A 17,850-nucleotide genomic window follows, 5' to 3' on the forward strand; every position below is an offset into this window, starting at 1 on the left:
TAGAATGAAAACTGCTGCTTCAAGCAAAATGCCAGCTTCACTGATGAAGAGGAGAGGGTAGGATTGGTTTGGGACGGCTAAGTACTGAAGAGCTTTCTTCAGTCTTATACACATGAAGCTGTATGTGGAACAGATGTAGGCAGAGGACATGCAGGCGAGAGAGAGTGGCAGGGAGATGCCGTTAACTGTGCTTCTGACTTGCTCAGAGAAAGCAGTGGAAACACATCTTCCTTTAAACATGATCCAAGCTGGCCCATGAAAATAAAGAGCCAGTTCAGGAGGGAGAAACCATCCCAGAACCAAGCTCGTTCCTGCATTCTCCACCGCATCGGGAGTAAAACCAGTCACGAGTGTGGGTGCCCGCTTCATCCGTGCCACCCCTGAGAAGATCCAGGATGGTCTCTTCTGCTCAAATGCACAGCTGGCCATGCTGGAGCTCTGAGTGGTTCCCCCCCCCCCCCGTCCCCTGGGGGGGGGGGCAAGTGGGTGATGTAACAGAGCCTTTAGATTGGAGTCCAGGAGCATCTCAGAGATGGATAAGACTTTCAGGAGAGGAGCTTTTGAGAGTCAAAGTTTCCAGCATGTTTCTGATGCTTGTCACCACGCCACTTGCTAGAACACTCGGTGTCGTCATGCTTAACCAGCTTGACCTGCACATCTAATCCAGAGTGAGTGTGGCTGGTCTAGATACTACAAGACACTGGCACTGTGACCTGCTCAGCTGAGTGGAACACAGCGCAACACTGCAGGATCCCTTTAAGACAAAATGCATTCTTTGTTGCAGAACCATTGTACCCATCTGCAGATTTGATGGATAGGAAGAGGCATTCCCACACAGAGGAGGGGGAAAGCCTCTTCTCGTATGCTGCCTGTTCTCCCCCCCCCCGTCCCCCCAACATGCAAACACACATCTAAAAGCAAAACGTATGTTCTGCTCCAGATCTGTGTTCTTCTCCTCACATAGCATTGATCAACCGTTTGCGGATTAATCAAACACAGGCTTCTTAGCCAGGTGTCACCTTCATCATTTCAAGTGGCAAGCATTGCCTTGAAGACATTTGGTTTCCCCCCCCCCCCCCCCCCAAGCAAGCATGAACAGAAAAGACAGCAAGCGAGGCTGGGAGAAACTTTACCGCAGGCTTCATTAGCTGCTGCAGAGGAAGCTTTGGATACCTGGTACATGATGAAGCGCAGCATCACCGGCTGATCTCCAGCTCTGGCAGAGCCCTCCAATTGTTGCCTCCCCCCTCCCCCCCCCCTCTGTCGGGAACCGGCTCAGAAAACACTGGAGAAGAGCCCAGAAAAGGGACAGCCCTGTCTCTGCTAATGGAGATTCATCTCCTCTCCTTCCAGTTTGCTGGCTCTCGCCATAACTCACTGCCAAGGGTGGGAGGAAGCACCCCATTGGTGGCCATTAATGGAACGGCCCCCAAGCGTGTGGCATTGGGAACGGGCAGGTTTCCAAGAAGCGTTGCCCTCTGAGCTGAGTCCTGCCTTTTCACTGTGCAAATCTGGCCTGGAAGGAACGCAAGACTGTAATTGGGAGAGAAGATCAGGGGAAAGCAAGAAACAAGGAGAAGTCAGTTCCTACCATTCCTTGCTCACTTTAGAATTTTGCTCTGCACTGGCTTCGATGACTCGGTCGTTCCACTTGAACTAGGGAAATCTGAAACTCTATGATCAGAATCAGATCCAGCGCCGCGTGCCTGTTCGTTCCGTTCATCTGCATCTCTCTGCCTTCTGCTACCGATGTAACCGTGTACATGGATTAAGCAGAGCTAAATTTACTCAAGGTAAAAAGCAGCTGTCAGCAGCAGCAAGACCCAAAATGATTCATGAAATAATAACTTTCATGAGAACCAGCCATGACACAAAACAGGGTGCTGGCTTCGGAGTTCACGAGAACTCTTCTTCAGGCCGGATCATAGGCGTAATCTTCGTGGGGGCGGCGGGGCTTCAGCCCCTGCCGAAATTTTCAGGAAGGTACTCAGCCTCCCCCGGGAGCCACCCTTGCGCCTAGCAAAGCAATGCCTCTGGCCCAGCTCCAGCCCCCCCCGGGAAATTGGAAAGTCTACACCCTTGCGCCGGATGTTACTACACACACACACACACGTACGTGAAAGGCAGTCCTTTCTTGATAGCCCTTCACCATCCAACTAGAGCAGGGGTGTCGAACTCATTTGTTATGAGGGTTGGATCTGACATAAATGAGACTTTGTTGGGCCAGGCCACGTGTGTCATAAAATGTAATGCCAGGTAGCGGAGATATAAACTTTATAAAGGACACGAACACAAAGGGTTTTTTTTTTACTTAAAATAAAAGCATGCTTAAAACATTAGTTCTGTAAGCTGCAAACCTACTTTTGATTTATTGACATTCACCACAGAAATCGCATGCTCAAGGTTCTGAGTCTAGGACCCAGGTTAGAACATGAAATGGCTGAGCGATTAAGAGTCTAGCGAAGCAAGCTATGATGCAGCAGTGGCAGCAGCAGAACTGGAAGCAGGAGATGCCCAGTTACACTGCGGGCCTGATGGAAGCCCTCCGGGGGCCTCATCCGGCCCCCAGGCTGCATGTTTGACACCCCTGAACTAGAGCATGCACCCCCCCCCACAACATGGTGGCACCCATGGCGTTTTAGCTTGTTTGATGTTGAGTTTCAAGCCAACTTTTGCACTCTCCTCTTTCATTATCAGCAAGAGACTCTTTAGATCCTCTTCATTTTCTGCCATTAGAGTGGTATCGTCTGCGTATCTGAGGCTGTTGATGTTTTTCCTGGTAATCTTAATTCTGGCTTGTGATTCATCCGGACCGGCATTTCGCATGATGTACTCTGCATATAAATTAAATAAGCAGGGTGACAATATACATCCTTGCCGTACTCCCTTTCCTATTCTAAACCAATCAGTTGTTCCATGTCCAGTTTGGTTAGTTAGAACTGGACATGGACATGGAGGTACAGATAGTCACTAGTAAAAGGATGCAGAATGCCATTCGTTGGGAAATGAGAAACATAATGTAGGACACACACACATACACACAGGTCTCCCTCTCTCTCACCTGGTTGTTTTAGCCAGCCCTCACCCCCCTCCCCCACTTTGGAAGTTAAATTGTTCCATGTGTCACTCACACAGAAGCCTTTCCAGAGAGTCAAGACGGCCACTGGTGCAGATGGCCTGACATGCAGGCAGATGGGCTGGGACCTCCGTTGACGTCTCACTACTAAAACGGACACTGATTTCCCTAATAGGATGTGTCTTCCGGGACAGAGGGAGGGGGTGCCAGGAATGGCAGGCCATTAGTCTGCCTGATTCTGCCTCTCCAGCTGTGATCAGCCATCGCCGTTGACAGCTCTCCTCAGCAGGCATCGACCCCAAGCAGGCTGTGTGGGGAACAAATGGGCAGTATCTTGTTTGGAACTGAACTGTAAAATACAACCCAGTGGGGGCACAGGAAGGATAAGGCTCACTCATGGGGTCTAAGGAGGCTTTTCCCTTTGGGCCGCTACCCAGTTGGGCAGAGTGGCAGCGCCTATCCAAGGCCTCAGAGAGGAGCCTTGTCCAGATCCTTTTGGGACTGATGCAGCACCACGCACATGCACAAGATGCTTTAGAGGAGGGGTCTCCAACATGGTTCCCATGGACACCACCGACACCTTCCCTGGTGCCTGATGAGTGTTTTCAGAAAGTGGGTGGGGCCGTTGGCCCAGCAAGGCTTCTGATTGGATGTGCAGCTTTTAAAAAACATTGCTTCAGCGGCAGCTGCCACCACCCCACAAGGGATCTTCATGGGTGTGAATGAAGGTCAGCTGCAGCAGCCGTTTTGTAGCTGGTTCTGCCTTCTGCATCGGCCACCACGTGGTGGCCACTTTGCAGACAGGCTTGCAGTCTAAAATTGGGCACATGGGAGGAAACAAAGGGTGTGTGTGTGGGGGGGGGAGAATTTCCTCTGTTGCCCATTCTCTCACCACCATGGCTCTTTGCAGGGAACAGCTCCTCCCTGTCGGAAATTCCCCAACATGAATACTGGCAGGCTGGGTCCACCAGACATTGGTCCGCAGTAAAAACGGTAGAGAAATGGATCTGCTGAGAACAGAAGGCTGCAGCCAAGAAATGAACAGATTTGTTCCAGCCAAACATCGGGAGGGTGGACTCTGCCCTCTGCTCCTTCTTGGCCCTTGAGGTGGGTTTGGGCTCATCTGCTCATGAGGAGACGGGATGAGCCGCAGCTGGCCAAAGTCTGCTTTGATGCAGCTCAAGATTAAGGTTGTGAAGCGCAGGTCTCCCAGCCCCTTTCTCTCAGGGCACTCTTATGCACACTGAATAAATACACTTTTAGCCCACTTTGCAACTGGATTTTGCTTTGTGAAATGGCAAGATCTACTCATCGATGATCGCTGAAGTACGCCGTGCATTGAAAATGGGATTGAAAGTGCCTCCAGTCTTCCTGCTCTTTATGTATGGCCCCTCCTCACTCCTTAGTTGTGTAGCCATTCCCCACCTCCACCCCCACCAGCCTTTCCAGCACTGTTGCCTTCCCCTCCCCCTGGCATCCTGCGGCTTCTCTGGACCTTGAATGGCTGGGTTTCTTCAGAACTCCTTGCTCTCCTGGGCCTCAGTGGCCCTTTCCTCAGCTGCCTTATACTGAACCAGACCCTCAGTCCATCACGGTCAGTCTTGTCTACTCAGACCTGCAGTGACTCTGAGTGGGTCTTAGGCGGAGGAAGGTCTTTCCCATCTCCCCTTTTAACCTGGAGATGCTGATGGGGACCGGACTTGGGACTTTCTCCATGCCAAGCAGACCCTCCCCCACAGCTCCTCTTCCATTGCCAACTCCGCACTCGGGCCCGGTTCACACGTGGAGGAGGAAGAGGCGGCAGAGAGCTGAAGCAGCCGAGTGAACGGCACTGCTTTGGACTGCGGGGGGGAGGAGCAAGGTGTGGAAGGACACCCCCGTCCCCATTACACTGAAACAGGGGTCATTTTGTAGAAAGAGGTGCAGGAGCTCATTAGCATAACTCATTTGCATATGCCACACCCCCTGACATCACCGGAAGTGTGTCAGAAGGCAACACCCACCACTCAGGCGCCACTGGACTGTTTTGAATTGCTAGCTATTGGGGGGGGGGGAAACGTGCAGATCTCTGTCCTTGCAGAGGAGGGAGAGCTTGTACCTGAATAAAACTTTGTCTTAAAGGTGGCTCTGGACTGTTTTGGACTGGGGGGAGCTCTGCAACTTACCTGGCTGCTTCTTGCTCTGACTGAGGGCTGCTGGGAGCAGGGGGTGGGGCTTGTTGCATGTACCCGCCCCCTGGACTCTTTACTGCCGGAGCTCCGCTCCTGTGCGCTCCTGCAGGAAATGACCCCCACAATGAAAACTCCCTGCCGCTAGAAAACCCGGGCAGCAAACAATGCGAGGGGGAACAGGAGCTTTCTCCCTCCCAGCGCTTAATCTGATTTTGGTATTTATGCAACAGTCTCAAGGTGAACAGGTCATTCTCCCTCAGGGTTCCCTCTCTCACTCCGTCCTTCCTCCAAGAAGTCTGGCGCTCGCGGTTCCTCCCATCTCCACTTCATCCACATTTTTGAGGCATGTTAGGCCAAGACAGAATGATTTGCCCGAGGTTATCTTGTTCTCACTTCTGTCAACCAGACCTCAGTTCCCCTTCCTCTATTTCTTCGTGTGTATCCTCATTGTTTCTGGCTACAGACCGTATTTATTATTAGATTTTTATCCCGCCCTCCCAGCATTCCACCTTCCACAGTCCTCAGCCTCCCCACTCCTCTCCTGAAGGCCAGTGTGTAGTTTTCGGCCCAGCCAGACTGTCAAAATTTCCCCTTCCCTCCCACAAGCTGGGCTGCAAATCCTACCAGCACCTTCACTGCCAGAAAAGTTTGGAATGTTCATGAACATTCCGTGACACCAGACCAGCCTAATCAGTGACTGGAGCTTTTCCATAACTGGCAGAAGACAATATAGACTTTGCACATGGGGGGATAAAGAGGGGAGTGGGGGGGGTGGAAATGACCGAGCTGGAAGACAAGTCATTGATCTATTTACTTGAACATTAAAATATACATACACAATTCAGAGGGGAGAAGGGTGTGATGGAATGAACATCAAACTTGGATGTGCCGTCCTGCAACCCACCCTTCCTTTCATCTCTCTCCCAACGCAACCCCTCCTGACCTTTATGGGTTGAATGAACAACTTGTTCATGGGAATGTGCTGATTTCCCCCATTTCCTTCCAAATCCCTCTCAAAAAACACAGCTATTGGAGCATCTTGTTCTATTTTGTTAAGTCCAAATTATGAGCTTTACTGTTCTTGGTGCAGCTGTTGGTGGGGAAAGTTTTACTAATGGTGATGTCAATTTCCTCACTTTGTCAACCGGAGGAGCAGTCACTCGATCTTCTCTCTAAAATGCCAATGGGAACTTGGTCGAACACACCACAAGCACCCCTGCCTGAGGGGTGTTGGTCGGTCAGCCCATCCATCAAAAGGTCTGCTTCCTGCTGCTAAAGTTTGCTGGTATCAATGCAACTGAGAGGAGAAGCAAGGGTGGAAGGTGCCGATTTGCTGAATGGCACACCGGGTCAGTTCAGAAAAAAACTGCAAGCCCATTTTCATGGCAGAAGTGTTTGGGAAAGGAAAAAACAAACATGACACATGCTGACAGCCAGAAAGTCTTCTTTTTCCACTCTCCATCTGCAACTAGATCCATCTACCATGAAGGGATGGGAACCCAGTCAGGGCCACGGGCTCAGCCCTTCTGCCTCCGATCTGGGGATAGTCAATCACTCTGACTGTCCTCGCTGTCCGAGTAGGCCCCCAGGAGGCTTAGCGAAGAGGAGCCCAGTGTTCTTGACCCCGAAGCACTGCTGGCCTCTGTGCTCTGACTCCCAGCAGCTAGGAACCAAAGAGAAGGATACTGTCATGAACTGGAAAGAGGACCCCCCTCCCCTGCAAGAAGATTGAGACCTATTGCCCCTCCCTAAATCCCACATGGCTCTACCTCCGTAGATAGTGACAATGGCCTGTGATGTCACTGGCTCCTCCCTATGATGTCACTGGGCCCTGTTCTTTTAAGGACCTAGCATAGGTCCTCTGGCCCAGCCCCAGTCCCCTGCCCGAGGAAATTGGAAACTCTACACCCCACCTCAGAATTCTACCACCACATTCTGTTGGAGTTGAAGATGGGACTTTAAATAACTCTCAGGAATTCGATTCCATACTCCTGTAGACTGATGGTCTCTAATCTTTGCAGATCCTAGAACATCCTCCAGCCCACAACATGAAAACTACTGACTGTTTACCATGTGACAACCTTTACTGTACCCCCGCACCCATCTCTCATAGGATGACTGAAGACCCAGATCAGACCATCACCATGACAAGAGAGAACGACAAGATAAGGATATCCCTCTCCGGTCAAAAACTGTTTGGGATGTACTTGGATAAAACGTCAGGGTTCAAGTTACTGAATGAGACTAAGGAACAAATATTGCATACCACCCAGTAAAAAAGGATCGAATAGGGCACATTTGGCTGTGCACACAATAAGGGTCAAGAAGACCACTAAGGGGGACCATCGTGCCTTAGCCAGTGGGTTTGCCTCTTGGAATGCACAATCGGCCGCAATCAGGATTGTACTTGGAGAGTCACGCTGAACTGAACCCTTCCCCCCCCCCCAAATGGTGTGAGGCAGGGTGATGGACAAGAGGGGCCGCCAGCCTGTCTATGCCAGCCTGTCTATGCCAGTCTGTCTATGCCGCACTCATCAGACTTCCCCTGGAGCCTTGCATCCAGGGCTGGGGGTGGGGCTTTGAGAAGGGTGCAGGCAGAGGAGGGCAATGAAGAGAGTCGGGCACATGGTAGACAAAGGACCCAGAGGAGGCCGAGCGGGGAAGCGATCACACTTCTCAAAAGTCAGAAGGGCCATCCCATGGAAGAGGGCAAAGATTAGCTCTCTGCTGCATCAAACAGACTTCAGCTGCCAGAGGGGAGATTTCACAGCGGCCATTAGGAGACACTTCCTAAGCTTAAGAGCAGCTGGACAACATGGTTCATGAAATGCTTCAAAAAGTGCTAAAAATACTGTGCCGTATAAACCAGAACTGCTTGTTAAATATAACTCTGGAGACAAGACTTTCATATTACTATCCATATTGTAACAGCAGCAAGGATGATATATGTGAAATATTGGAGAAGGAATGAAGTCCCTACAAAACAAGAAGTTATTGCTAAAATACTGAAACGGCTGAAATGAACAAACTGATTATGACATTAAGAGGAAAGAGCAAAGAAGAATTTCAGAACACATGGTCACGATTCTATCAAGGGTTAGAAGAAAATAAAACATAAACTTCTGGATTTCTAACCTAAATAAACAGACTTATGAAATATAGTTTCAACTATTAATAAAAGGTTCATAAGGTATATAATGAACATATAATATGAAAAATATGACTGCTAGTTATGAGGTCAAAGAAACTGAAAAGGGAAAATCACATGATATGTTGTTTGTTTGTTTGATTATGTCTATAAAATTAAAAAATCTTCAAAACAAGGAACAGCTGGACAACATAACCCATCACATAGGTGGGTGCATGTGGGAGAGTCCTATGATCCATCACAGCTGCTCTTATGTTCTAACTGATTCAGAAAGTGTCCTCCCCCTGCAAACGGCTCAGGTTCAAAGCAATCAAGAGATTTCCCCCTCCCCACTTTAAACTGGGTTCTGTTTCATGAAAAGAATGTCTCTGAGCTGGTTTGTGGAGGAGGACTCAGGGCCTGCCTGACGCCCTGACTGCAGGTATTGCAACTGCTCATTCCATCAGCAGCTGGCTGATGGAATGAGCAGTTGCAATACCTGCAGTCAGGCACAGCAAGTTGAGCTGATCTACCTTCGAAGAACTCAGCTCCTCCCTTCCAAAGACCAGGGCCCTGGTCCTCCCCCCTCCCCCCCTCAGGGCTTCCATCATTACCTGAGCCCACCGGCCCATTCTGAGCCCTGGTTCCATTGGTGCTGCTGTGTTCCAGCTTCCTCTTGGTCGCCACCAGCCCCGAGAGTGTGGCCTTGGTGGACAGCTTGCCGATGCTCCTCTCCCAGCATTCCACCTTCAGCTTTTTGGCCTGGGGCTCCGGATCCTGGGGTGGCGGGGACACGACACAGAAAAAGGTTCAGACACCTGCTTAGGGTTTCTGCAAGAGCTGCTAAACTGAATCAGCAGCTGAAGAGCTGCACGAGGAATGAAATTTTTATAGAAGTGGGAAACAGAGAAGAGAGCTTGCTTTGCATGCAGAAGGGCCCAGGTGAAAGCAAACGGGACAGGAAAGGCGACTTTTTGCCTAAGGCTTTCGAGAGCTGTGGCCAGCTGGAACAGGAAACACTGGATACGTAGATAGAATCGAGCCCCGGAGCATCTTGGAGACCAACAAGGTTTTTCAGCGTGAGCTTTGGAGAGTCAGAGCTCCCTTTGTCAGGCATGAAGCTCCTAAAGGTATCTGATGAAGGGAGCCTTGACTCTTGGAAGCTTAAGCCCCCCCCCCAAAAAAAACCCCTTCTCGGCCCCTGTAGTGCTCCTGCAATCAATTCTATCTGTTCTACCGCAGACCAACATGGCCACTACTCCGAAACTATCTTACTGGATACTCAGCGTAAGATGCCCCGACCAAGAGCCTACACCTGGACTTTCACAGCGTTGCATCGTGTTCAGTGAGTCACACTACGACCTGGAAGACCCAGCTTCAACCGCCCACGCTGCCACCGAGCTCGCGGGGTGGGCCCCTCCAGACTTCCCCCCTGACCTGCCCAGTACCAAGCACCTTACTCCTCAGAGAGCCTCACCCGGCTGCAAAGGGCCCCGGGTGATGTGGGGCCAGACCCAACAGATCCTGGGCCAGACCCATCTACCTCACAGGACTGTTGCGAGGATGACACCAGGGAGGGAGAACCAACTACGGTGCTCCGAGCTCCTTCAAGAAAAGGAATTATACAGACAGACTAGATCAATAACTGTATCTCAGGGACAGAGCACATGCCTTCTAGAAGGCGGTCCTGGGCCCAGGATCAGTCCCCAGCATCTGGGCCAGCTTCTTACCAGAGACCTTGACGTGCTGCTGCCATTTGGAGCAGTCAGTCCTGGGCCGAATCGACCGGCAGTCTGGCTCAGGAGACGTCCTTGAATATATTTACAGGGAGAGCCCACTGCTTAGGGGTGAAGCACACCAAGAGGGCTGAATCAGTGACCTTCAGTTGGGAACTGCTATCTTAGTGGAAGGAGAAATCATCCAATTCCACGCTAACTAGTTTCTGAGATGCCCACAGACTTCCTAGCACACCTTGACCGGCTCACTCTCAACCTCCTCCCTTCAGGCAGCCTCCAACCAGCCTCGTTCTTTCTTTCTCAGCCTCCCCATCCATAACGTCTGCAGAATTAGAGAGTCTCCTACAACGGGCGATGACAACGTGCTGCCCGTGGACACTGAAAGTGCTCCTGAATGGCTAGGTATTACAGCTGTTCTGAAATGAACAAGATGGAACTCAAAGGCAAAACACAAAGGTTTGCACACAGGCAAAAAGTATCAAATGTACAGGCGTAGGATTAGGGGTGTGTGTGTCTAAGCAGCAGGGTCGCAGGTGACTGCAAGCTGAACGTGAGCCGGCAGTGTGATGCGGCTACAAAACAGGCCAAAGCGATTTGACATTGTGTTAAGAGATGCATAGGCAAACAGATTCAGGTGCGTAGCTGTGTTCGTCTGAAGCAACTGAACGAAGTCTGAGTCCAGTGGCACCTTTAAGGCCAACAAAGTTTAATTCTGGGTATAAGCTTTTGTGTGCTCAAACTCTGATCTATAGTCAGACAAAGTAATAGCTTCATTCTATTGTGGGCTAGTCAGACTTCATCTGTAGTTCTGAGTCCAGTTCTGGACGCCACACCTAAGGAGGATGTAGACAAACTGGAACGGATTCAGAGGAGAGCACCCAGTTGGCCGGTGGTCAGTAAAACAAATCCCAGGAAGGAAGGTTGAAGGAACTGGGTGTGTTTAGCTTGGAGAAGATTTTTTTTTTGGGGGGGGGGAGATGACCCCACTCTTCAAACACCTGAAGGGCTGAGACAAAAAAAGAGGGTGAAGGTGTACTCTCTGCTGCTCCGGAGAGCATGTAGGTATAATGGGCTTATGTTACTATGAGGAAGATTTCAGCTGAATGTTGGGAGAAACTTTCCTAATGGTGAGAACAACCATGAAACCAACTGCCTTGGGAAGGGGGGGGGCACTCCCTGGCTGGGGTCTCCAAGCAGAGGTCAGACAGGCTCCATTTTTTGATGTTCCACACTGAGCAGGAGGCCGAACTAGGCGATCCCTAAGGCCTTTCTGACTTGACAGCAGCTTCTCCCGTAGTCGATGACCCTGAGTTTTGGTACGGCTTGTGCCTGAGGCAAGACCCAAACAGACGTCTTGAAAGTCCCCACCCCCACAGAGCAGAAATCCTTCTGCCACTGCCATTGGGATGGAGGACACGGGGCCCTCGCTACCTACCTCCTGCAAGATGTCTGTAGGTTTTGCTTTCGTTAGCGTCTTGGCAGGGGCCTGAGCGGGGTCTTCGTCAGAATCAGAGTCTTCCAGCAGCCGCCTGGCCTGGGCCTGCTCCAGCATGGCTCTGCCAACGGGAAAGGAGTGAGGGTGAGGCACGTGAAGAGTCCAGAACTGTCCCTAGGCTGGCCCCTTCCCCTCCTGCCGTAGCCTCCGCCTTCTTCTCTCTGCTCCCACCCTCTTTCCAGGCCGTCTCTTAGGTCAGAACCTGAAGGTGGGGCAGGCTTCTTTTGATCTATGACACCAAGCCCCAGTCATTTCTTTAATGCCACTCCAGGTGTGTGTGTAGGTGTGTGTGTGTATAAACAGCCCTGATGTGGAAAACTCCAGGTAGTCCAATTTTGTCAGATCTCAGAAGCTAAGCAGAGTCGGCCCCTGGTTAGTACTTTGAATGTGAGACTGCCAAGAAAGTCCAGGGTCACTACCCAAAGGCAGGCGAACACGAACCACCTCAGAAGATCTCTTGCCTTGGAAACTTTCTCCTTAAGTCGCCTGCAACCTGACAGTGCTTTCCATCACCATACACACACACACACACACACACACACATATAAAAACAACCCATGAACCAAAGAAACAAAAATATCCCCCTGAGCTCTTGGGACGGAAAGGTGAGAAGGCAATGTCAATATTTTGGGCATGTGCCACAAAGGCAGTGGCGGGGCAGGGTAGGAGGCCAACCCCCACGCTCGCTCGGCTGAAAGGAGCTCCTGCTTACTTCATCTCCCTCTCGTCCTCCTCTACTGCCAGCCGCTTCTGCTCTTCCTCGTAATCCTTGTACTGTTGCAGCATGGATTCAAAGTCCACGTGGGCCTGGCGCTGGTTCAGCTCCTTCAGCTCCTGCAGGTTCTCCAGAACCTCCATCTCCAGCTTGGAGTCTTTGGTTCTGTTCTCCAAAACCTAGCACGAAAAGCAGAGGTGCCTGCTGAGAGCTGGCCTGGGTAAACTGAGAAGCAATCCCGGGGGCACGAGGGATTTGGCTTCTGTGACCGACACAGCCTGCTCTGCCCGGCATCAAAACGACTTCAGGGATTTCTTTATTTATTTATGTACTTGCGGGCGGTTGTAAAAGCAGAAACAGAAGACTTTGCTTCGGATCCCGTAAAAGAGATGCAAGACGTCCAACTGCTCCTGCAGCAGATGCAATTGGACAACCAAACACAGGAGATAAAGTCTGGTCCAAAGCTGACTTCAGAAATACTGACTTTATCATTTTGCAAATTTATTGTTTTAGAATGATTTCATTCGACACGGTCACTTTTACTAAGGCCCACGGTCAAACAAAGCGAGTAATCACTAATTTGGCCTGCAATTATTTCTTTACCTGATTTCCATTCTGCCTTTCTCCCCAGCGGGGACCCAAAGTGGTTTACATCATTCTCTCCTCCTCTGTCTTTTCCTCACACAACAACCCCGTAAGGTATGTTAAGAGTGGGTGACTGGCCCAAGGTCACCCAGCAAATTTCCATGGCAGAGTGGGGATTTGAACCCGGGTCTGTCAGATCCCAGTCCGACACTTTAAGCACTTCACACCACGCTGGCTTCCTATTAGGGATATAGGGAGTCATGCTTCTGGAACACAGTGGTCTAGAAACATGACCGAACAGACTGCTTGTCTGAAAAGCCCTGTTGGTTGGGTCCCATAGAAATACCTTCATGGGGTTGTTGAGCTCTTCATCTTCTCTTTCCTTCTGCAACCGCTTCTCCTCCTCCTCTAGCAGCTTCTCCGCTTGGAAGTTCCGTGTGGCCCCATGCTCCATGGCGTAGTCAGTGTTCTCAGGGTCTGTCTGTGCAAGACACAGGAGGGAACCATTTCAGTGATACACAAGCAGGGTTAGGAGATGCTTCCGCTCTAGCTAATTTGTAGTCTCGAGGCCACTTACCACAAAGTTACAGCAAGCCTCCCTAGCTGTATGTGAAAGAGAAAGAGTCCAGTAGCACCTTAAAGACTAACAAAAGTTGAGGCAGGGCATGAGTTTTCATACCCTGCCACAAATTTTGTTAGTCTTTAAGTTGCTATTAGCCTCTTGCTGTTTTCTACCGCTACAGACAAACATGGCTACCCATCTTGATCCAACAGCAGATGCACAGCCTCTCTGGAACACTCATCTGCACTGAAACAGGAATCTTCCCTCTTTCTCTTTTTTCTTTAACCTTGTAAACCCCAGCACAAATTCCAACCTCTTTCACTTCCAAAAAAATCTCCTTCATGTGCCGGAGGACTGGGAGGAGTGGAAGGGAATTGGTGGCAAACACAAAAAAAGCTGGCAAAGAAACTCAGCCAACATTTGTGGACCTCTGTATGCTGCCATGGAGCAGAGGGCAACATACAAGGGGTTTCCTGATAGACAGAATAGGCTGAGAGATAGCAACGAGTTTTGTGGCTGTGCAGAGATGTGGTTTCTCTGGGCAGCAGTCCAACACTGTACCTGCTTCACCATACTGGCATAAAGTGCATTCTGTTACAGCATGACTGTTCAAGCAACGAATGGACCACATGCACCATAAAAAGGATCAAGGCACATCAGACATGCCCAGTTCAGCACAGGAGGAAGAGAGCGAGTGGAAGAATCTTTACCTTGAACGTGATTTCCGCAAGGCAGCGGGTGCATTTGATATAAAAACGGAAGATGGGAAGCCCCAGGTAGGATTCACTTTGGACCGTCTCCTTCCGGGCATTGAACTTCTTGCCCTTGTAGATGTACTCTCCACACGTCTTGCACCTAATTGCAGCAAAAGGAACCATCAGGCCTGGTGTTTGCAAAGCACTTTCCAAGATCTACACACACACACCTACTGCAATCCTCATAAAAGTCCAGTAAGGCAGGCCGGTGTTATCATGCCCACACTACACATGGAAAAACTGAAGCTGAAAGACTGTTGCCATCTAGCTGGCTTTTGGTAGAGATGAGATTCAAACCAGGTTGTCCTTTATTGACCTACAAGCAAGCCCTATGAAGAAAGTCTGAGGAAATTGGGAATGTTCAGTCTGCAGAAGAGGAGGCTGAGGGAGAACAGGATTGCTCGCATGATTTGAAAGTCTGTCACTTACAGCAGAACAGGGAGCTGTACCTGTTGGCAGCAGAGGATAAGACTGGCAATAAAGGGGTTTAAATTACAAGAAAGATACTGTCTGGATATCAGGAAAAAAATTTTATGGTAAGAGTAGTTCAGCAGCGGAATCGGCTGCCTAGGGAGGTGATGAGCTCTCCCTTTCCGGCAGTCTTCAAGCAGTGGCTGGACAAACACCTGTCAGGGATGCTTTAGGCTAATTCTGCACTGAGCAGGGCACTGGACTAGATGACCTGAATGGCCCCTTCTAACGCTATGATTTGATGATTACTGATTTCCTCATCTTGTCCTTTCAGGTGTATGTTCTCTGGGTAAATGAGTAGAACAGACGTTGCAGTTACAAACAGGTAAGTAAGGTGATGAAGCTGGCAGCATATCCTGCCTTATTCCACGATATCAAGACATGGTGTTAAAACAATTTTTTAAAAGATTCTGTTTCCTAGAAGCCTGTATCAAAAGGCAAACTTTTTTTCTCTTGTGGTGATACTCACCAGTACTAAGTACTGGTACCTTTTAGGGGGCTCTCCAAAGTTCTGAGGGGGGGAATTAGTTGAAAACAGCGCAACCCAATGAGTACTGTCACCTTAAACCCCCCCTGAGAAAGTGGATGACAAAATGAAAGCCCAACCAGACAATGACCTTCACAAGATTTAAGAAATGAAACCCGTAAAGAGTGAATGAAGGAACTTAAATTCCCAGGGGAAAGGCATCCAGGGAGTCCATAATCTCTCCAGTTCCTACAAATAAACAAAATTATAACTCTTTAACCTTCCTTACACTAATAAAATAATGAAAGAATCCAGAGACCTGTAACCAAAGGTGCACCGACAATTTTCTAGAGGAAAGCAGATCTTTCTCTTACCGCATGTTAAAAGGAGCCATCAGCCGCACCACATATTGCCGGTCCTTTGGAAGTTTAAGCTTGGGGATTTTTGACGGATCAAAGTCCGGTGGGTAGTATTTCTAGGAGGCAAGGAAAGGAGCAATAGGTGAAGGTGTCAGATTCTGAGGGTTAGCTGCAAAAGTCATGCTGTAACTACTAACAATAGGTCATGACAGGACCCAGGGTCCAAAACCCCCCCCCCCAAAGACACTTCCTCTCACTGGACAGAAACACCCCCTACAGATGTCCCTCAAGCAACAGATGTCCCACAAATCCCTCCCCACACCAATGACAGCATGCCAACAACTTCCCTCAAAGACACCTCCCCAGTTCCATCATCTTATTGTCAACCTGCCCAAAGTCCCAAAGAACGACCAGTCTGTGCCAAACATCCTTCTCAGCCCGCCAAGCTTGTTCCAAAGACTGCCTATCCTATGTAACTCATGGAAACATACGAAAGTGTCTGCTACTGACTCATATCATCTAGCCCAAGTACACTTGGTTGATGGCTCCCCCCACCACCAATCATTTGAGCTAGAGATCCTGGGGTTTTAACTGGGCACATCTCCAGTTCATAAGACCTAGGGAAGAAGGAGCTATGCCACTTGAAGCCTCATGGGCTGTAACCCCCTGCCATAATAAACACATACCCATTCCATCTTCAAGCCATCTCTTCCCTCCCCAAGATTTCCCCATAAATGAAGGACAGTCCTGCAGACATTAACTCCTCCACAAGTTTACTTTGGCAAAGGAAGGCAGCAGATTTCCTACTGGCCAGAACCACGAATTTCTTCAAGAATAGCGTCTCTTATTTATTTATTTATTGCAGTGTGACTAGCCAAAGTTTTCTTTCTGCACAACTATCAAGAAATGTATAGATCCAGCTAACAACGTCAGAGTTAGCTCACCCAAGTTATGCCTGTTTCATATAATTCCAGTCCCCAGAGACAGCCCCTTACTAGCCTGGTACTAGCCTTCTGTGCCCACCCTGTGCATCCCCTTAACCAACAGCCAATGCCCAGCAACACCTGGCCTACAAAGCTGCACCTCAGCCAATGCACCTGGTCAAGAGATACCAGCCACCGCCACAGTCAAAGAACAGAACTCCATAGGCCAATACACACACCCTTTCACACAAGCCTCTTAGACCTGGGCCCCCAACAAACGTTTTCTGTTACTGAGAATGAACTTACCCCTCAAACCCTCTTTTGGCCCCTGCTCTTATCAGGCCTTCCTAAATCTTGTCCCACAGCCCAGTGTGAACTCCCTATCTCCAAACAGCAGTGCTGTAAGACCGTAAGGCCTTCTCATGCCTACCCCACAAGCCCAGGGACTCCCTGCATAGTCTGCTGCCTGTCCCACAACGGCCTCCAATTAACCAGTGAAGCCGCACTAGCAGCTTCCCCATGATTAACAGCCAGCCACAGAGCCGACTTACCAAGCCTCCCCAAACGCCAGACCCACAGCGGCCTCACATCATCCCTTTAGACTCCTCTCCCCACCAGTCTTCACTGCGATAGGGTTGCCAAATCCAGGCTGGGAAATGCCTGGAGACTTGGGCGTGGAGGGTGAGGTTTGGGGAAGGGAAGGACCTCAGGGGGGGCATAACGCCGTAGGCAGAGTCCACCCTCCAGCGCAGCCATTTTTCTCCAGGGGAACTGATCTCTGTAGTCTGGAGAGAACTTTGGGGTTCCACCATTCCTGCCCCCCTCACTTACATTTAACACTTTCCTTTCCGACATCTTGTTCCTTCAGGGCAGTTCGGACTCTCCTCTCCGCAAACGCTCAGGACTTCCGGGATTCCAACCAGTTCCCGCCTCTCCCGCTCCTATTGGCTGCCGCGTTGTAAAATCTGCACCTCTATTGGCTTCTGCGGCCGTCTGTTAAAAGTGAGCCTCGCCCTATTACCTTTCCGAGCGTGCAGCCGGGACGTGCGTGCATCCTTTGTTAAAAGTGGTCCGGTAGTGCAACAAGCTATGGAAGAAAGGTTCCGTTTGGAGAAATTAGGCTGAGCTACCCGAGTTGGTCTCGGGGCTCAGAACAGGAATGTGTTTGTTTCTAAAACAAGACGGGAGTTCCTGTGAAATGGTGAGGAGTGGCTCTGTTGGGTAGATCAAAATCTCATTGAGGTCTGAATTCGGATTACTAGCTGTGGACCGGGAGATTTGGGGGGTGGAACCTGAGGAGGGCAGGGTTTAGAGAGGGGGCAAGAACTCAGGAACAATACTAACTTGTCTTCTAATTTCCAGTGAGTTAATAAACTATGAGCTGATCACTGTGCCACGTGTCTGAACTC

At 49.9% G+C, this 17,850-nt stretch overlaps 1 protein-coding gene across 1 annotated transcript; it reads right to left on the minus strand.

Annotated features, from left to right (window-relative positions):
* Positions 1 to 6,097: 6,097 nt before the first annotated feature.
* Positions 6,098 to 17,351, minus strand: CCDC94 (coiled-coil domain containing 94). Its single transcript, XM_015429766.1, has 8 exons — positions 17,273 to 17,351; positions 15,534 to 15,634; positions 14,178 to 14,322; positions 13,252 to 13,386; positions 12,318 to 12,499; positions 11,546 to 11,666; positions 8,989 to 9,151; positions 6,098 to 6,910 (listed from the first exon to the last, which is right to left on the minus strand). Exons 1-8 carry the CDS (start codon positions 17,294 to 17,296, stop codon positions 6,795 to 6,797), a joined length of 987 nt encoding a protein of 328 aa, XP_015285252.1. The 5' UTR covers positions 17,297 to 17,351; the 3' UTR covers positions 6,098 to 6,794.
* Between the last annotated feature and the right edge of the window lie 499 nt (positions 17,352 to 17,850).

This window comes from Gekko japonicus, unplaced genomic scaffold (genome assembly GCF_001447785.1).
Source record: "Gekko japonicus isolate JY-2015 unplaced genomic scaffold, Gekko_japonicus_V1.1 scaffold953, whole genome shotgun sequence".
Taxonomy (NCBI): Eukaryota; Metazoa; Chordata; class Lepidosauria; order Squamata; family Gekkonidae; genus Gekko; species Gekko japonicus.